The sequence below is a fragment of the Magnolia sinica genome, chromosome 2 (genome assembly GCF_029962835.1).
Source record: "Magnolia sinica isolate HGM2019 chromosome 2, MsV1, whole genome shotgun sequence".
Taxonomy (NCBI): Eukaryota; Viridiplantae; Streptophyta; class Magnoliopsida; order Magnoliales; family Magnoliaceae; genus Magnolia; species Magnolia sinica.
Window position 1 is genome coordinate 38,066,089 of NC_080574.1, and position 21,620 is coordinate 38,087,708.

Genomic DNA, 21,620 nt, shown 5'->3' on the forward strand with positions numbered 1-21,620 from the left:
AAATACCTCTAGAGCTCTTGAAGAAATTGCATGACGAGCCATTCGTTATGATGGAGAAATGGGCTGACGAAATGCATTCTGTAATCCATTTGATCTATTTGGCTTTAAATCCCATTCTGTTCATCATGTATATTAAGAAACCCTAGTCTACTCTATTGTACGCCTTCTCCATGTCAATCTTGCAAACAACTCTGGGGATTTTAGCAATATGCATAGGATGAATGCATTCATTCGCTATAAGAATGCCGTCTGAGATTTGCCTCTCTTCCAAGAAGGCTCCTTGGGATGGGGAGATTAGAAAATGCATAATCTTTCTTAGTCTATTAATAAAGAATTTTGCAATGATTTCATATAAACTACCTATTAGACTGATGGGTATGAAGTCTTTCAATTCTGCCGCGCGGCGCCCGTCTTTTTTTGCGATGAGGTAGATAAATGTGGCGTTCAAGCTCCTGTTCAATTGACGTCTATTGTAATATTCTCTAAAGAAGTCCATCATGTCCTCCTTAACGATCTCCCAATAGTGCTTAAAAAACTTGATCGTAAAGCCATCAATCCTTAGAACCTTGTTGCTATCCATGTCCATAACCACACCATTGATCTCCTCTTTTTCGAAAGGACTTTCTAGTCCATGAAATGTTTCTTCTAGTAGGGATTTGAGTTGGATGCCTTTAAACAGAGGTCTATGGAGCTCCTCCTTAGAGTACAAGGTTTTAAAGAACTCCACTCTCGCCTCTTGGATCTTCTCTTTCACTTCAGGCCATCTGCCGTTAACTTGATGGCGCTTGATCGTGTTCCTCGCATTGTCCATGCTGTGAAAGTATGCGGTATTTTGATCTCCCTCTTTCAACCATAAGGCTCTGGAATGTTGTCTCAATGCAAGTTCTTCCTAATGGATAAGGAACTTCCATTCTCTTCTGGGATCCAGCCTTTGAGCCCTCATGCACTCCTTGATCCCACCTTGCACTTCTTTGATGTTTACTTCTTCAACGTAGTGTGGGATGAAGTCAAATTTGGTTTCTTCTATAGCCTTCCGGTCCTTGGCCCAAGCTTGCAAATTGGATTTGATAACCTGTAACTTTTTGCAAAATCTGAAATGAGCCCACTCAATAACATTATATTCGGACCACCAGGCATTTGCCATTTTGAAAAAAAAGACTTGGACCTTTAATCACTTATTTTCAAATTGGGTTGCTTCTCATGATTCGGTTGACCTTCCCTTAGGGGGAGCTAAATTTACTTGGTTAAACGATTAGGCTAATCCTATTCTCTCTCGTTTGGACATGTTCCTAGTCTCGCTTGAATGGCTCGCAAAATTTCTCCTAGACACTCAATGGGGTTTGCCAAGATTAGTTTCTGACCATAGACCAATTGTTTTGGAGGTTTCTGATTTAAATTGGGGTCTTAGACTTTTTTGGTTTGAGGCGGCCTGGTTGGAAATTAAAGGTTTCTCGAATCTTGTCAAAGACTAGTGGTCCTCCTCTGTAGCCCATGGCCATGCATGCTTTGGGTAAAGTCGAAACCTTAAGATGTTGAAAGATAAAATTAAATTCTAAAAGGATGCCCTAGGTGCGAGTGAAGCTGAATTTGATTATACATTGCTCAAGATTCAAGATCAGGACATCAAGGAAGACGCTAGCTTATTATTGGAAGAAGATCGGGGAGAAAGAGCATCCTTACCTGCTAACTATGCCTCATTTTTAGAGGAGGACGGAATCAAATGGCGGCAGCGATCCGGAGCTTCGTGGTTGAAAGAGGGGGATAAGAATACTCGATTCTTTCATTGCTTGTATAGTGCTCAAGCTCGAGTTAACAAAATCAGTTCTTTAGTGGTGGATGGTTCTAACACTTTGGACAAGGGACAAATTTGCGACTCCATTGTCCTTTTTAATGAAAAGTTGCTTTCAATTGCTTAATGGAGGTGACCGTTATTAGATAATCTGGAATTCCCTAGACTATTAACTGAAGATGCAAACTTCCTTAATAATCCAATTGTAGAAGAAGAAGTCAAATCTGCCCTCGATTCGATGTGGTGATAAAGCCTCGGGCCTGACGGCTTTCCAATAATGTTTTTTTTTTTTTTTTTTTTCTTTCCACAAGTTTTGGCCATTGGTTAGCTATGATGTGATGGATTTCATTTCAGATTTTTTTTGCTAGTAGTTGACTTTGAACTTAGTGCGACCTTCATAGCTCTCATTCCCAAAATTGAAGGAGTGCAGATGTTAAAAGACTTTCATGTTATTATCCTTATAGAAAGCTCATATAAAATTTTGGCCAATGTTTTGCTCTTAGATTCAGTAAAGTCTTATCCAAGATCATTTTGTAAAATCAATGCAAGACATAAAATTCAAGTATGATGTGCAAGATGTTCAGTCTTTAGAACACACTAGTTTAGAAACAATTACACAAAATTCCACATCCCACATAAAAAGTTCAAACACTCAATCAAGGGGAATCTTATGCGGATCCAGGTCTACACATGCTAGGGCCGGATCAATCAAAATTATAGACCAAACAAGAATCAAAGGAGGGTAAATTCATTCACACATGTACAAAAATAATTTCCCCAATCCAAGGGATTCAGAAATTTCTATTTGAGGAACCTTAAGGTTGAAGAAAGGGCATAAAATTGGGGATCTGAGTAATTTAGGGTTAGGTTTAGGGATTTTGGGTGAAAGAGGAGTGAAAGAGAGGAAAGAGACGAATCGGATAAGTACTGCACGTGTGGACAACGACAATGGCCCAGACGCATGTGCGTGTGATCCCGACCGCACGTGTGTGGGGCCCACTATTCAGAAAAAGGCCACCTTGGCCCTGGTCGGCTAGTGATGGACTCCAAAACCCCCAAATCTCAGCTCGATCCGATGATCAATCTGTGCGTGGTACTCCGCCGAAGTTTCAGCTCTCCTGCAGGGCCAAATTCCAGAAATCTGTTGTATAAAAGAAACATCTGCAAAATATTGATGAATTTGCAGAGAGATGGCTGTAGGAGAAGAGAAATATGGAAGGTAGAAGGTGGGAACGAATCAGAATTCGTGTGGTTTCGCACCACGGTAGTCAGCCCTTCAAGGAAGGGAGGGTTTCACACCCAATTGGATTTTCCCAACTTAGAAACTCAGGGAAGCAGGAAAAAACTGCAAAAATTTTATTAATCTTCAATGAGAAAAAAGACTACAAGGGGTGCCTATTTATAATAAAACCCTATACCCCAAAACTCGCGCCATGTGCGCAACCTATTACTTGGAGACGAAGTAATAAAAAATAACAACCAATCAAAGCAATCTAAACCATCCATGATATTCCTAATAATAATAATAAGCAAAACCCAAAGTACTAGATTAATTAGAATAGTGGGCTACGATCATGAGAACCCATGGTGGGATTCACATGACTATCGGGTCCACTCCAACGAATCAAAACGCCGTCCTCTAATTAGGAGGCCCTCCCTGGACGTCGTTATCAATCCAGATCGATGGTGGGGCCTCCTTGCGTACGTGCGTAAGGGGCGTTCGTGTGCGCGATATGTCCCCATCAATTCTCCCCGGTTGCAAAGGTTTCACCACTGGCGAAACAAAACTCTTGAACTGCTCCGAGATGTCAAGATCAAGTCTTTGAAGCTCTTCCTTAGCGAGCCATGTACTGTCTGAAGCTGGGCATGACTTTCACTTGACCAAAAACTTTTGAAATCCACCATCCAACGTCGATACTATCTGATGGTCTAGAATATCCTCTATCTCCTCTCTGGGTGTGGGAAGGGTAGGTATGGGAGGTAGAGGCTGGGAAGATGGGTCGGGAGGGGGCCATGGATCAAGGAAAAGGTCTGGGGAATCAGGATGGATTGGTGAAAGGCAGAATCGGATTGTGTATTGAGTAACTCAGTACGCTAAGGCATACTGAGTTGACGTGTCACGAGCTTATTGGCTCTAAGATGTGGGGTCGCATCCCTCCTCCAAACGTCAAAACAAACGCCGTTAGCTTCTCTCTCTTTCTCTCTCTTCCGTGTAATGAGGAAACGTAGAAGGATCTACCGCTCCTCTCTCCCCAACAGAAAAAAAAAAACAATATGAAATTCAGTATACTCAATTCTTTTTCTTTATCTAAACTAAAGGTTTTGATATAGTAGAGTCAACTGAGTTGTTGTGAGGATACAGGTGAAGCTCCCCTCCCGTATAAACATGACTTGTAGCTCAAATCCCAGCCACCCAAATGTGAGACCCATTGTAGATGGATTATCACCCAAAATCTATACTTAAACTATGTTCTTAACTGGTCGATTAGCAGACACCTGATGCATTGCAAAAGTGTAAAAGAAAGTAGTCAATGGAAAAGATTCCACAAACCCATGTCCGCTAATCAGAGGTCTGGATTTTCCAATCAACCTAATTTTGAGTACACAACAAATCAAAAGTGTTTCCCACTATTTTAGCGGTTTGGATTCACTATTCATGCCACGTGTACAGTAAGGAGCCTCACTTATCTGCTATTGACAGCACAGTTGATCACGCTTTATCAGAAACCCCAAAATACTTCAATCTGTTCACGAATCAAACCAAAAACTCAATTCTTCATTTTTATTGCTAAATTCTTGACAGAACATTGATTTTTTTTTTTCCCAACATTAAATTATTCCACAAACCCATGTCCACTAATCAGAGATCTGGATTGTCCAATCAACTAGATTTTGAGTACACCACAAATCAATATCATTTCCCACTATTTGCACAGTTTGGATTCGCTATTCATGCCACGTGTACAGTAAGGAGCCTCACTTATCTGCTATCAACTGCTATCAACAACACAGTTGATCACGCTTTATCAAAAACCCCAAAATACACAATTTGTTCACGAATCAAACCAAAAATGATTCCATAACTATGAAATTCATGAAACTCAATTCTTCATTTTTATCACTGAATTCTTGACACAATATTGATTTTTTCCAACATAATCTAAATCTAGAATTCACAAAGCGGAATCCGGAATTCACAAAACACAGACCAATTTTTCTTTTTGAATAAAAATCAACGTTAGCATTCAAAAGACAATGGTGAAGTTCGCTGAACTCAATTCTCTTTCTTTATCCATACATTATTCACAACCACCGACCACTCCAAACTTGGTATTTCAAAATAAGGGTTTTGATGGAGCAGAGTCAACTGACTTGTAGCTAAGAATCAGATGAAGCTCCCCCACCACAAACATGGCCTCTACATCTCAACCGTACAAAAAGTGGGACACACGATAGACAGATTATCACCCAATATCTACACTAAAACCATGTTTCTAACCTGTCAATGGTGGACACTTAAGCATTGTAAATGCATAAAAAATAGTCAACGGACAAGATTCAACAAACCCATGTCCATTAATCAGAGGTCTGGATTGTCCAATCAACTTGATTTTGAGCACATGACAAATCAACAACGGTTCCAGCTATTTGGGTGGTTCGGATTCAATATTCACACTAGGTATATAGTAAGGAGCCTCACTTGTCTCTTAGCGACACAGTCAACTGCACTCTATCAAAGAACAAAAATAATTCAATCCGTGGAGTCCTTTTCTTTCATTTTTTTTTGAATCAAACCAAAAATGATTCAGTAACTACGAAGTTCACGAAACTCAATTCTTCCTTTTCATCAATAGTTTTCCCTTCATCCATGTCTTCATGATATCATGAACAGGTTGGATGACAAATAAAAATCATTGTAGGGCCTACCAAGGTTTCAATAGTGGAAATCATTACTCCTATTGTTTCCTATAGTATGATCCACTTGATCTTTGGATATGCTTAAATTTTGAGCTGAACGCCTTAAATTAGTTGTAAAAACTAATGGACGGCGTGGATAGACCACATACATTCAAGGTGGGCCCAACTAAGTTTACTTTGTACGATAAAACCGTACTGAGTAACTCGGTATGCAATCCGATTTCCGTTGGGGATAGAGGAGCGGCAGATCCTTCTACATTTCCTCCTTGCATGGAAGATAGAGAGAAAAAGAAGCTAACAGTGTTTGTTTTGGCGTCTGGAGGAGGGAAGCGGCCCCACATTTTAGAGCCAATAAGCTCGTGACACGTAACTTAGTACGCCTTAGCATACTGAGTTACTCAGTACACAATCTGATTTCATGAAAGGCCGGACAATGTATTAGTGATCCTCTGAAATGCAACTAGATCCTCCTAATTCCCATGGAAGGTGGAAGATCTACCACATACACATTGAGACTATTTCATTTTATAATTTTGAATGGTCTAGTGTTACGTGCGTGTAATTTACAAACAACTCCCTAAGGGTATCGATCTGACTTGATGCAGACCATCATAGAGTCCCTTACATTAAATTCCTTGAAACGTTTATGTTGGTCTGTAGAAGGTGTGTAATGTTCATTACTAGTTATGATCTTCTACCTGATTTCTTGATGTCATGAATGAATGGATGCGCAAAAGACTCTACAGACTCTGACGGCCTATGGCCCAGTGACATAGGGATAATATCAATAGGTTTCCTAGGTTTATTACCAGTAATTCAAAAGGACTTGGACCTGTGGACCGATCGACAGAACTATTAAATGCAAACTCGGCTATAGGTAGTATGGTGTCCCATGTCCTGGTGTGCTGTATATCCTTCATAGGGGAAAACTCATCCGGTAGATCATCAGGAAAGATATCATGAAACTCATCCACTACCGGAATGGCCTCAGTGGGTAACTCTACACTAGCCTCTGGTGTACTCTCTAGCCACAAGGCCGTACATGTCGTACCACTAAAAAAGGTGATCCATGTCTGCCAACCAATCTTGAAAAGCTTTAGGGTCCAAGTGGTCATCAAACGTGGGGGCATCTACTCTAACTCCTTTGAGAAGTTGCGCATCGGGGTCATAGTAGTCTTGATGTCCCTCAAGGGATGGGTGCACGGGTGCGCGCCCATAACTGATTCCTTGGCTGCTACCTCCATTCCTTGGTCTATCTCCCTGACCACCTGCCCGATATTGGGCATCTTCCCCAATGGTGGGGTTTTCCCTGGCGGAAGTCTCTAGTTGGGTAATGTGCACATCAAGCTGTTCAAAGCGTTGGTCCATACATTGTTCCAAGTGCCTACCCAAAGACTTAAACTGCTGGGTTAGCTTGTTCATTGACTCTTGCAATTGCTCCATGTTTAGTGTAGGGTGCAAGCTAAAACCACGACCCGTACGTGTGGGCATACAACTACTAACTCAATCTAAGGACCTTCTACTACGACTTATGCGCCTAGATAGGACTAAATGCTCCTATAGGACTCTATATATAGAAAACGACACAATACTACTCAATTTTCAACAATCTATTTGCCCAAAAAAATCTGTCAACAGAAAATCCAACAAAGAGATATGCAGATTTTCTGATAGTAGAAAATTCAGTAGCCTATATCAGAAATTATAGACCTCTAAACAACTCTATATGATGATACTTAATGCATAATGGACACAAATAAACTAAACCCTAAACATGCAATGCATTCCCCTATAAGAACCCTAAGCTCTTATACCAAATTTGATGTAGGACATGAAATTCAAGTATGATGTGCAATGCAGGATGTTCAGGCTTTAAAACACTCTAGTTTAGAAACAATTACACAAAATTCCACATCCCACACAAAAAGTTCAAACACTCAATCAAGGGGAATCTTATGCGGATCCAGGTCTACACATGTTAGGGCCGGATCAATCAAAATTATATACCAAACAAGAATCAAAGGAGGGTAAATTCATCCACATGCACAGAAATAATTCCCCCAATCCAAGGGATTTAGAAATTTCAATTCGGGGAACCCTAAGGTTGAAGAAATGGCATAAAATTGGGGATCTAAGTAATTTAGGGTTAGGTTTAGGGATTTTGGGTGAAAGAGGAGTGAAAGAGATGAAAGAGACGAACCAGAGAAGTACTACACGTGTGGACAGCAGCAATGGCTCAGACGCACGTGCGTGTGATTCCGGCTGCACGTGTGTGGGGCCCACTATTCCAAAAAAGGCCACCTTGGACCTAGTCGGCCAGGGATAGACTCCAAAACTCCTAAATCTCAGCTCGATCTAATGCACGGTTTGTGCATGGTGCTCTACCGAAGTTTCAGCCCTCCTGTAGGGTCAGATTCTGAAAATTTGCTGTAGATGGGGAAACGGCTGCAAATATTGATGGATTTGCAGATGGAATGCTTGTAGGAGGAGAAATATGGATGGAAGAAGGTAGGGGCGAATCGGGATAGGTGTGGCTTTGCACCACAGTAGTCAGCTCTTCGTGGAAGGGAGGGTTTCACACCCAATCGAATCTCTACAACTCAGGAATTTAGAGGAGCAGAAAAATGCAGAAATTTTATTAATCTTCAATGAGAAAAAAAGACTACAAGGGGTGCCTATTTATAATAAAATCCTATACCCAAAATTCGCGCCATGTGCACAACCTATTACTTGGAGACGAGGTAATAAAATATAACAACCAATTAAAGCAATCTAAACCATCCATGATATTCCAAATAATAATAATAAGCAAAACTCAAAGTACTAGATTAATTAAAATAGTAGGCCACGATCATGAGAACCCATGGTGGGATTCACATGACTATTGGGTCCACTCCAATGAATCAAAACGCCATCCTCTAACTAGGAGGTCATCCCTGGACATCGTCATCGATCCAGATCGATGGTGGGGCCTCCTTGCGTAGGTGTGTAGGGGGCTTGCGTGTGCGCGAGATGTCCCCATCAATTCTCCCTGGCTGCGAAGGTTTCGCCACCGGTGAAACAAAACTCCTGAACCGCTCCGAGATGTCTGGATCAAGTCTTTGAAGCTTCTCCTTAGTGAGTCATATACTGTCTGAAGTTGGGCATAACTTCCACTTGACCAATAACTTTTGAAATCCGCCGTCCGAAGTTGATACTATCTGATTGTCTAGAATATCTTTTATCTCCTCTCTGGGTGTGGGAACAGTAGGTATGAGAGGTAGAGGCTAGGAAGATGGGTCGGGAGGGGGCCATGGATTAAGGGAAAGGTCTGGGGAATCAGGATGGTTAAGTGAAAGGCTGGATAATGTATCAGTGATCCCCTTAAATGCAACTAGATCCTCCACATTAAATGTGGAACTAATTCCCATGGAAGGTGGAAGATCTACCACATACGCATTGAGACCGTTTCGTTTTATAATTTTGAATGGTCTAGTGCTACGCGCGTGTAATTTACGAACGACTCCCTGAGGGTATCGATCTGACCTGATGCGGACTATCACAGTCCCTTACATTGAATTTCTTGAAACGTTTATGTTGGTCTGCAGAAAGTGTGTAATGTTCATTACTAGTCATGATCTTCTGCCTGATTTCTTGATGCCATGAATGAATGGATGCTCAAAAGACTCTGTAGACTCTGACAGCCGATGGGGTATTATATAGTGACAAGATCAATAGGTTTCCTATGTTTATAACCAGTTAGACCTGTAGACCTATCGACAGAACTATTAAATGCAAACTCGGCTATAGGCAGTGTTCGAATTATCTCTGATATTATCTTTATCTCCAGCTCAGCGATACCAATAACACTGGTAGCGATATCGATAACGCTGGTGGTATTAGAAAATCCGGGTATTAACAATGTATCGCTAAGTATCACTAACATATCAATATCGTTAATGTAATCGCCAATATTTTCAACTATGTAAATTCTAGGTGTCGCTTGTATTGCCAATGCATCAATATCACCAATATTTTTGACCATGTAAATTTTAGGTAATGATTGTATCCTAAGTGTATCGACGATATTTCAATAGTAAATTTTTATTTTAATTTTTTTCATGGGTACATGGTTGTATGTAGTGTTCAATTTGTCATTGATAGTGTGATATTGAGACCACAATCTTTATTTTCCTCTCCAATTGTTGATGATTTCTTGGTGAAATATCATGTGTTGTTGATATTTTGCAATATCAATAGATGTTTGGATGGGATGGTTGGATTGATTTTTTACAACAACATATGCTTTTAAGGCCCTCTTAAATGGAAACTTGTTATGTATACATTCTTTTTGATTTTGATTTTGATTTTGATTTTTTTTTTTTAATTTCCAAATATGTACATTTTAACATCTCATGAAGTTTCGCTGAAAATTTCACCGTTTTCCCCATGTTTCCCCACATTTCCGTTTATCAGCGATATTATCGGCGATATCAATATTGTTTCCGTATCCCAGGCCAGCGAAACTTGTAGCGATACCAATACTTTGAACACTGGCTATAGGTAGTATGGTGTCCCACGTCCTGCTGTGCTGTATATGCCTCATAAGGGGAAACTCATTCGGTAGATCATTAGGAAACATATCACGAAACTCATCCACTACCGGAATGGCCTCAGTGGGTAACTCTACACTAGCCTTTGGTGTACTCTCTCTAGCCGCAAGGTTGTACATGTCGTACCACTAAAAAATGTGGTCCATGTCTGCCAACCAATTTTGAAAAGCTTTAGGGTCCAAGTGTTCATCAAACGTGGGGGCATCTACTCTAACTCCTTTGAGAAGTTGCGCATCGGGGTCATAGTGGTATTGATGTCTCTCACGGGGTGGGTGCACAGGTGCTCACCCATAACCGATTCCTTGGCTACCTCTATTCCTTGGTCTATCCTCCTGACCACTTGCCTAAGATTGGGCATCTTTTCTAATGGTAGGGTTTGCCTTGGTGGAAGTCTCTAGTTGGGTAATGCGCACTTCAAGCTGTTCAAAGCGTTGGTCCATACGTTGTTCCAAGCGCCTACCTAAAGACTCAAACTGCTGGGTTAGCTTGTTCATTGACTCTTGCAATTGCTCCATGTTTAGTGTTGGGTGCAAGCCAAAACCACAACCTGTACGTGTGGGCATACAACTACTAACTCAATCTAAGGACCTTCTATATGACTTATGTGCCTAGATAGGACTAAATGCACCTATAGGACTATATATATAGAAAACTATACAATACTACTCAATTTCCAACAACCTATTTGCCCAAAAAAATCTGTCAACAGAAAATCTAGCAAAGAGATATGCGGATTTTCTGATAGCAGAAAATTTAGCAGCCTATATCAAAAATTATAAACCTCTAAACAACTCTATATGATGATACTTAATGCATAATGGACACAAATAAACTAAACCCTAAACATGCAATGCATTCCCCTATAAGAACCCTAAGCTCTGATACCAAATTTGATGCAGGACATGAAATTCAAGTATGATGTGCAATGCAGGATGTTCAGGCTTTAAAACACACTAGTTTAGAAACAATTACACAAAATTCCACATCCCACACAAAAAGTTCAAACACTCAATTAAGGGGAATCTTATGCGGATCTAGGCCTACACATGCTAGGGCCGGATTAATCAAAATTATATACCAAACAAGAATCAAAGGAGGGTAAATTCATCCACATATGCACGGAAATAATTCCCCCAATCCAAGGGATTTAGAAATTTCAATTCGGGGAACCCTAAGGTTGAAGAAATGACATAAAATTGGGGATCTGAGTAATTTAGGGTTAGGTTTAGGGATTTTGGGTGAACGAGGAGTGAAAGAGATGAAAGAGACGAACCAGAGAAGTACTGCACGTGTGGACAGTAGCAATGGCTCAGACGCACGTGCGTGTGATCCCGGCCGCAGGCCACCTTGGCCCTGGTCGGCCAGAGATGGACTCCAAAACTCCCAAATCTCAGCTCGATCTAATGCACGGTTTGTGCGTGTTGCTCCGCCGAAGTTTCAGCCCTCTTGCAGGGTCAGATTTTGGAAATTTGTTGTGGATGGGGAAACGGCTGCAAATATTGATGGATTTGCAGATGGAATGCTTGTAGAAAAAGAGAAATATGGATGGAAGAAGGTGGGGGCGAATCGGGATAGGTGTGTCTTTGCACCACGGTAGTCAGCCCTTTGAGAATGAGAGGGTTTTACACCCAATTGAATCTTTACAACTCAGGAATTTAGAGGAGCAGAAAAACGCAGAAATTTTATTAATCTTCAATTAGAAAAAAAGACTACGAGGGGTGCCTATTTATAATAAAACCTTATACCCCGAAATTCGCGCCATGTGCGCAACTTATTACTTGGAGATGAAGTAATAAAAAATAACAACTAATCAAAACAATCTAAACCGTCCATGATATTCCTAATAACAATGATAAGCAATACCCAAAGTACTAGATTAATTAGAATGTGGGACACGATTATGAGAACCCATGGTGGGATTCACATGACTATTGGGTCCACTCCAACGAACCAAAACTCCGTCTTCTAACTAGGAGGCCCTCTCCGGACGTCGTCATCGATCTAGATCGATGGTGGGGCCCTCCTCCTTGCGTACATGCGTAGGGGGGCGTGCGTGTGCACGAGATGTCCCCATTAGCTTTTGTTGCGGGAAGAGAGATTCTAGACAGTGCCCTGTTTTCCCATGAATTCATCAACTCAAGGTATAGGGAAGGGACAATGGCTTCGTCTGCGAGCTTGATATAGAGAAGGCTTATGACCATATGGATTGGGGTTCTTGATTATATGCTTGAGAGACTTGGTTGCGGTTCTAGATGAAATGCTTGGATTCAGTCTTGTGTTCAATCTTCGTCTTTTTCTGTGTTGATTAACGGTTCGCCTCACAACTTCTTTAAGGCTACTTGTGGCATTAGATAGGGAGATCCTTTATCCTCATATCTTTTTGTAGTGATTGGGGAGGTGTTTAGTGTGATGCTTCACAAGGCCGAGGAAAATGGGTTAATTTCTGGGTTCAAAGTGGCAGATGTGGGAGTGCAAGTAGGCCATCTTTAATACGTGGATGACGCAATCCTCTTTTGTGACGTGGGCAGAACTTCGGTTGATAACCTTAAAAAAATCATCGTTTGCTTTGAAGCAGTTTCGGGCCTTAACATTAATGTCTCTAAAACCAAATTACTAGGTATTCATGTATCGAGTGAGGATTTATTGCAATTGGTGGATGTTTTCGGGTGTAATCATGGTTCTTTTCCTTGATCCTATCTCGGGCTGCCTCTATACATAGGAAAATCAGCGAAACACCTCTTGAATACGGTAATTCAAAGATTTGAAAGAAATTTGTCGAGTTGAAAGCATCGGTACCTCTCTTTGGGAGGCCGTTTAACTCTCATCAAGTTAACTTTTTCCAATATGCCAATTTATTTTATGTCCCTCTTCAAATGTCCAAAATCGTTCTTAGATAAGCTTGATAAGCTAAGAAGAGATTTCTTGTGGAAAGGTGTTGCGGACAACAAGGAATTCAATTTGCTTAGATGGGAAGAAATTTGTAAGCCTATCAATGAAGGAGCTGGTTTGAAAGATTTAGGTCTTATGAATATTGCTCTTCTTGGAAAATGGAATTGGAGGTTTGGTTCCAAGGTGGGCAAATTTTGGAGGGATCTCATTGCTTCCAAATACAACACTCAGCCAAATACGACACTCAGCCGGGTGAGTGGAGCATTAGATCTTCTTCTCTTTCTCGTGCCTCTTACATTTGGAAGGCAATTGTTTCCACCGAGCAAGAGTTTCGAAAAAGGTATTTCTCTCTCTTGGGAGAGGGAATCGTATTCGCTCTGGGTCCCTACTCATGGCTCAGTGGTAGATTCATTGAGTTTCAACCCCAAGATCATGGGTTTGAGTACCCATGTGGTGTATGTGTGTGTGTAAAAAAAGTATTCGCTTATGGGTTGATAAGGTCTTTTCTCAAGGATCGCTTATCTCACCATGGACAGGTTTATTCTTGTGAGTCACTGCTTTTCCCTAATGCAGTTTGGTGGTTTGGTTTCCTTTGTGTTGTAGAAACCTCTTGGATGAAGAATTTAAGGAACTTCTCAGCTTACTCGATTATCTAAAGCTTTATATTCCTTTGCCCTCTGAAGAAGATATGATGGTTTGGAGAGCCCATAGTTTGGGTATTTTCTCAGTTCACACGTTCTATAGTTTGATCTCTTAGCTGTCCTCCCCATCTTCCTTTCCATCTCATCAGTGGTTTTATGGAGCTCCCCCAAGAGTTGTGGCCTTTGTTTGGCTTGTGGGTATGAAGAGTGTTAACCATCGATTACCTTCAAAGGAGATCTCTTGTTTCTTCCAAATATATGTTTGATGTGCATGGGAGTGGTGGAACCAATGGACCATCTTTTTATCCGTTGCCCCATCGATTACCTTCAAAGGAGATCTCTTGTTTCTTCCAAATATATGTTTGATGTGCATGGGAGTGGTGGAACCAATGGACCATCTTTTTATCTGTTGCCCTTTTGCTCATCACGTTTGGAAGCAATTTCTTCTCCTTTTTCTTGTATCTTGGGTAATGCCGATGTCAGTTGACTATCTTTTGTGGGTTTGGCACGAAGGTATTGCGGGTAAATCCTGTAGAGCAGTTTGGAGGCTTACTGCGATGGGAGTTTTTGGGATTATTTGGAATATTTGAAACAGCCGATGCTTTCAAAACAAGTTGTCTTCGGTAAATGAGGTCATATGTCTAGCGAAAGTGTATGTTTCGGAGTGGGCTTCCTTTTTAAAAGTAGTCAATCTGACTGATGTTGATGCTTTTTGTTTGTAGTATTGTTGTTGTATTCTTTCCCTGCTTTTTGGCAGTTTTCTAATAAAATTTTGTCATCTCAAAAAAAAGGAAAAGAAAAGAAAAAAGAACAAAAGAAATGGTTGTGTATTATAGTTGTGCTTTCTTGGGTCCTCTAGTGTTGGATATGTGTGGAACCTTGCAAGTGGTTCAATACAATTTTTTGTAAGTGGGCCAGGTCAGCCTTGGCTTTGGCTTAAGAATCTGGTCATGTGTTGGGCCTAGTCATCTCATTTGGGGCCATGAATTGGGTTTGGGCCACTATTGTGGGCTCCTGTTAGTAGACAGGTCGGGCTTGGCTGATCCTGATGCGTCCCAACTGACCCATTTCTGCCCATCTTAAGCTTGTTGGAAGCGTATCCTATCCATTTTTCATCCTTTAATTTTGCTCATAGTTGCTACTGCAATTGTATCAGATACTTGTGCATTAGTCATCTTACAAGGTATGGTTGTTTTGTATAAATGTTGGAGCATCACCTACACTTGTTATTCTTCATTTTTGCTCTAGTTGCTACAGTAATTGTATCATGCACTTTGGATTGGGCATCTTATACCACTGTGTGCATGTGCGTGCACATATTTGTTATTGTTGAAGTTTGCGTCGTAAACTTTTTGAAGGGTAGTTTAGGTCCCATGTTTTGATTCTTTTATTTTTCTGTCCGATTTTGTTCAGAATTTCCTTGTTGGAGCTTTTAAGCCACCATGTAACATTTCAATCACATTTGCTGATGGAAGAACTCGCAAGCAGGTACCCCTTTAAATCTTGATGGTGTGACCCAGAATCTTGTTTAAGTTTAGCTGAGTTTTGACCCTCTTCCTTCAAAACTGTTTCTCATGCCTATAAATTAACGAAAGTGCAACTGCTTCAATTATATGTCCTTTGGTTTTGGTTGTCTCCATCTCTATATTCTCTACTGATTCTGCACTAATGCATTCTTGTTAACATTCTGAGTCAGACAAGAACATTATATGGCTCAGATTTAGAAGCTACATGAATGACTGACTCTTATATTCATATAATTTTCTCTTTCCTTTTTCTTATGCATTTCCATAGGCTTCCGTAAAGAAGGAAAATGGTCAAACAGCAATGGTCCCACTTTTCCAAAGTCAAGAAAACATTGTTGGGGAGGTATGGCTCCTGCCTTTATGAATATGGGTTTCGATTCCTATTAAAGTTAATTCATGGTTGAGTTTTTTTTATTGCCAGTGGTTATTTTGGATAGACAACTGTAATGCTGAGATTAACTGCTATATGAATTATGCAGGTTTGTATAGAACCAGTTCTAGGAAAAAAGGTTGAACACAATGGTGTGAAAATTGAGCTTCTTGGCCAGATAGGTGCGCTTCATGTGGTCAGATTGTCAAAATTTCTTGAGGTTCTTTCATCTAGCATTTATGTGATTGCAGTACTGGCAATACATATTGTAGTCAGCTTAAATAGACCTAGTTGGGGGTATTTTAAGATACTTACATTTTTAAAAAAAAATGTTATGTTCTTTATGGGTCGTAGCTGTCACAAAAGATATTTGCATTTGTGATCTTCCTATGAAGGAGAGCATGATCTATCCACAGCAAGTCACATCAGCCTGATGTCCTGGTTCACTGGATCGTGGGCTCCACTTGTACAAAGTGAAAATCATGTATGCTTTGCATATCCTTTGCTCTTGTATCAGATAATTCTTCATTTAGATGTGATATTTGTTAGATTGTAGCTTCTCAGCAGATGGACTGGACATGTTTGGGAATGATGTGTGCAATATTCTCACCCCTGCAAAGATGCACTTCCTTTAGAATTGCATGAGACTCGCACATTGTTTTTTTATTATGAAAAGAGGAAAGATATGGAATGAAGATGCACTGTGGAAGTGGGTGACTCCCTATTTTTCCAATTTACCCAACAGGATCATCGTTCTCGAGTTGCATAAAATCTTTTAAGAGGTAGGTGTAATGAGGGCCCAGCACATTGCTATGGATAAAGCAATAGGCAAGATGAGAGGATTTACATTTGTCAGTTATGGGATGATGGAGGAGTGAGAAGGCAATCAATGGAGGCGATGGGAGGGTTTTTGGAGTCAGGGAGGTTCAGGTCAAGGAGGGAATATATGGTCTAGAGTTCCAGAGGGGAGGAAAGGGAAGGGGCAAGCTCAAATCATGTGAGGCTCCAGAAACCATTGAGCTGCCATGGTAGCAGAGGAGTGGGCAGGTCTCAGAAAGATGGGTTGGGGAAGGATGGTGGTAGCCTGGTACAAACAGGAGTCACAAGGGATGCTGAGCTGTTGGTTTCAGGGTGGTGAGGAGTAAAGTGGCCTAGGTGGAGGAGGATGGCGGATCTAGACACATGAAGGTAGAGGAGGTGATGCAAAAGATGAGGTGCTTGGATAGTAGCCTAGTGGCAGTGGTGAAGGATGAGAGGTCTCAACAAAAACAAACAACTTTAAAGAAGACTAACGACCCAGAGATTTGGATCGAGCATGGGTTGGTGCAAGAGGAAGATCTTTAGGGAGGGGAGTTCTGTAATGGGTAGGTTAAGTTGCTTCAAAGGGGTTCGGGTTGAACTGAGCAGTATAATCAAGGTACCTGGGGAAAGCTGTATGGTGTGCAGTGTGCCATTAGAAGCGTGGATGGAGGAGGGGTTCCATCGTGAATTTTTTAATGGATAGCATGCACTTCATTCAGAAAGAGGCAGACGAGAAAACAGCTAACAGCAAAGGGAACTGACTCCAACAACAAAAGAAAAAAAGAAAAAAAAACCAGCACATAAAAAATATGGACAACCCAGCCAGCTACACCCACCAGACCAACCCATAGAGAAAAAAGAAAATGGCCTCAGCAACTAAACAACCCTGAGATCCTCCAGCAACATTTCACACCTGATTGCACCTTCTTTAGCCAGCAGGTCCGCCTTCCCATTGACCCTGAGATCCTTCATCCCTGAGGTGTTCCATGTGATTGCAATCTTCTTGGGTTTGGTGGAGATGAAAAACCCTAAATAGGGGAGTCGTTCTCTTTGCGAGATTGAAGATATGTAGTAGTAAGGGAGAACTCTTGGAGAATGTAAAGCTCTGGATCGAAGTGAATGTTGGAAAATGTGCCCTTGAAAGCCAATCACACCACTGTCCATTGTTATCTGATGTTCTCATTTGATTCATAATTTTCCCAATAGTTTGTACACCTGTACATGGTTGGACCTATGAAGGATAAATCAAATGTTCCCCAGATTGATGTAGCCAACCATTCTCAAGTGTTTTACACAAGAAGATGTAGTTGTGCAGTTTCTTGTCAGTCCAAATGTCTGCAACTAGCCGTGGATCTGGAAAATCCCTCAGTACAGTTTTCATGGGACTGGATGACTCACTATCTGATGTGGTCGGATTCAAGGGGATCTCGACATCAGTGCATGTGTGTGCATCAGTTCATGGGCTCACATGATGCATCGAATGTGTTTGCGAAGGAATGTTCTCTAGCCACAGTGGATTGGGCATGCACTTCTCCTGCAAATTTACCATTACCAATCCCTTGTCCTGAGGCTCTACATGATCCTTCAGTTTTCTTAGATGGTTTTGCTTCAATGAAAGCAAGTTCCATGGAGCGGGGCAATAGCTGCAATACCATAGTTTTTCAAGTCATCAACAAAAGAACTTAGTTGGATCATGTGTTTGTACAACAAGGAATCCCCAATTTTTGTCTGATGCAGGACAATTAACCACTTGCTCTAAAAGCTCGAATTGATAGAGCATGATGAATTAATCCCTTTATCTCATAGCCCAGGCCCCAAATCCATGGGTTAGGTCCTCAGACGAACCCTCCTTGTGGGCTCCAAACCCATGGGTTCCGCCTCACACGAACCATCTACCTCACATGGGCCCCAAATCCATGGGTTCTGTGGGCCACCCACCCCGAGTGTGCCCTTGCGTCCCATAGGCCACCACACTCGAGACCGATGTGAAAATACCCACGCATTAATCACCTCCAGTGAGGAGTCTCGAATACAAAACCTCCCGCTCTAATACCAGTTTTATGCAGGACAATTAACCACTTGCTCTAAAAGCTCAAACTGATAGAGCATGATGAATTAATCCCTTTATCTTATAGCCCAGGCCTCAAATCTATGGGTTAGGTCCTCGGCCGAACCCTTATCGTGGGCCCGAAATTCATGGGTTTTGCCCCCTCGTGGGCCCCAAATCCATGGGTTCTGCCTTACACGAGCCACCTGCCTCACATGGCCCCCCAAGTCCATGGGTTCTTCGGGCCACCCACCTCGAGTGTGCCCCTACGTCCCATAGGCCACCCCACTCGAGCCCGGTGTGAAAATGCCCTTGCATTATTGTCTCTTGGTCCGCCAATGAGGAATTTATCTATCATTCAATGTGTCAATCATATGACTATGTGGTCTTTTTGGAGTAAAAAAATGTATATGAAGTTTATTTTGAAAATATCTGATTCTGTTTTATCATTTTTATTGGTTCTTTCTAGTAGGGATGATTAATGACGATTGATCTTCAACTCCTACGGGTGTGGTCCACTTCTGCAGTCTTTGCCTACCTGATGGATGGAGGAAATGTGGACGGATGGAGTTTTATTGAGCAGCAAATGAGTTTTATGAAAGGAAAATAATACATTTTAAAGTGTAGGAAATGATGAAATCTTACTTGAAGAAGAAGAGCACTTTGGTAAATATCGACAGATATTTTTATAAATACCCATAAGGATCAGTTAATGATCCTTTATTGTTACCCCTTCTTCTCTTATACTAGATCTTTCCCCCCTCCTCTTTTAGTCTCTTATAGTTTTCCAAGAGAGAGAACATGAGATTAAGGAGAAACTCAATACCTCCCTAAGAGGGTGTTAGAGTTGGGGCAATGGGTATGGGACTTCTTAGAAGCTAGGGCTTTAGTTACTAGGACTGCGGCTTGATCATGCTTCAATCTCTACTGAGGTATGCTTTTCTTTTAAAAATCTAGATTGTTTATTCTTCAATCTTCATTGATAGAATTTTCTCTTCTTTTGGATCTTCTTCTCCCTTGAATCAATATCATTGGAAGCCCAAAAATGTGGTGGCAATAAAAAGTCCCGCAGAGACTTAGGTCTGGGAGAGGTAGAAAGGGCGAAGAATGTCTCCATGGAACAACAAAAATTTCCTTTTCTTATGAACTAGATCATCTCTAGCAGATTTTTTGCCCTGTTAAAAAATCCATTTTCTTTCTTCTTTTTAACTTAGTCTTTTAAGGGCAAGTCAATTGAGGAATGGTGATGAAATTGAGGGACAATATTCCAAAAGTGTGGACTGGAAATTTGCGTCTGCTGCCCTTTGATGCAATTACCACTGTGCAGCTTAGGGGCTAGGGCTTTGGGCAGATCTCATTTGACAGTACAATTTGCACATTGTCAAATTTTTTGTCCATGTGGCTTGATATATGTAGTTATGCTTGTTTATTAGCTTGTATCTGTTAGCCTCATCTGTGAACTCTCTGAGTAAATGTGTTCCTTTAGACTTCCAGTTTGGTGTCGTGGTGTTTAACAGGTTCTGTTACTGGAGAATGTGGACGTTTGTTCATTCAGACTTGTACCGTAGCAGCATCTACATTCATCATCATCTAATCCTAACCCAATTAATAGGGGTTGGCCACATGAATCCTGTTCCGCCTTGCCACTCCATCAAGGGCCATGACTTCAGTTGGACCATAGGTTTGTCGTCTTTTTTGCTACCTCCTTCTGTATCCTTTTGGGCCTTCCCCTTGCCCTTTTAGAGCCTTCAGCTTGTACCAACTCACTTCTTCTAACCCACGCAGTTCTTGGCCTCCATTGCACATGAGCAAACCATCTAAGTCTACTTACCCTCATCTTATTACCTATTGGCACTACTCGTAAGTTCCCTCAAAATCATTCATATCTAATTCTATCATTCCTTGTCTTGCCACTCATCCATCTCAACATCCTCATTTCAGCTATGAATATGTTTTAACTGCCCAACATTCTGTCCCATAAAGCATGGCTGGTCTTATAGCTATCCTATAGAATTTCCCTTTCAGCTTGAGTGATACACGATGATCACAAAGAACTCTAGAGGCAGATCTCCATTTCTTCCACCCCACTTGAATTCTATGGGCAACATCCTTCTCAATCTCTCCACTTTTATGCATTGTTGACCCAAGATATTGAAAGTGGCATTTTGTGAAACTTCTTGATCAACAATCTTTACTAATTCCTCATTTCCAGTTCTGTTGTTACTAAAATTGCACTCCATATACTCTTTTAATCCAACTAATTTTAAATCCTTTAGATTCTAAAGCACCCCTCCATAAATCTAGATTTGCGTTTACGCCCTCCCTCTTCAATCAAAACTGTCATCTGCAAAAAACATACACCATGGGATCTCTTACTGCAAATGCCTTGTTACCATTGAAATGTTTCTGTAAATGTGTAAGAGCATCTCCATGGAAAGCTGCTATTTGTTAATCATATTAATGGCTGTTATGCTTCTAACTTTTATCTAAGCAAGTTATGCATCCCTATTGCATCTTTTTCATCTTATTGAAAGCACATTCACCTAGATATAATACTCCCTATTTCTTGTTATTGTAGAACCTGTTTTTATTTTATTTTCGAGCTTTATGCACATTCACACTTTATTGTCTTTTGTTCTATATTGCTGTCTGACCAGTGGCACTGAACCCGTACTTCAACTTCTAGGTTTTCTTTACATTCAACCTGGTAATTCTCATTTATTATCAACCTTTATGCACATTCTACTTTCATGCCTTTGGGTCCTGCCAGTACTTCAGATGTGAATGCCTGGAATTTGAAGTTGGATAGTTTCCTTTTTGTGCTTTTGTGTGTGTGTGTGTGTCTTTCTCTTCTATATATATGTATGTATGTATGTATCTATATATATTGACAATATCTCGATTGGAATTGGTTTTGTTTTGCAGAGCTGTACTTCGACAGGGGCAACTTCTATGATTTTACCTCCCTTGGTGAGTGAATTATTTATATAAAAAAGAGAATAAAAGCATGAATTCCGTAATATAGGTGCATATAATATTATTCATCT

At 40.9% G+C, this 21,620-nt stretch overlaps 1 protein-coding gene across 8 annotated transcripts in view; it reads left to right on the forward strand.

The window, feature by feature from the left end:
* The window catches only part of LOC131236981 (vacuolar protein sorting-associated protein 26A), a 106,834-nt gene that overhangs the window by 16,619 nt on the left and 68,595 nt on the right, over positions 1–21,620 (forward strand). For all 8 annotated transcript variants that reach the window (XM_058234573.1, XM_058234578.1, XM_058234575.1 and 5 more), the window contains 4 exons: positions 15,243–15,317; positions 15,624–15,698; positions 15,835–15,907; positions 21,499–21,543. In XM_058234573.1, coding sequence (XP_058090556.1) covers positions 15,243–15,317; positions 15,624–15,698; positions 15,835–15,907; positions 21,499–21,543 — 268 coding nt within the window. The remainder of the gene's footprint in view (positions 1–15,242; positions 15,318–15,623; positions 15,699–15,834; positions 15,908–21,498; positions 21,544–21,620) is intronic.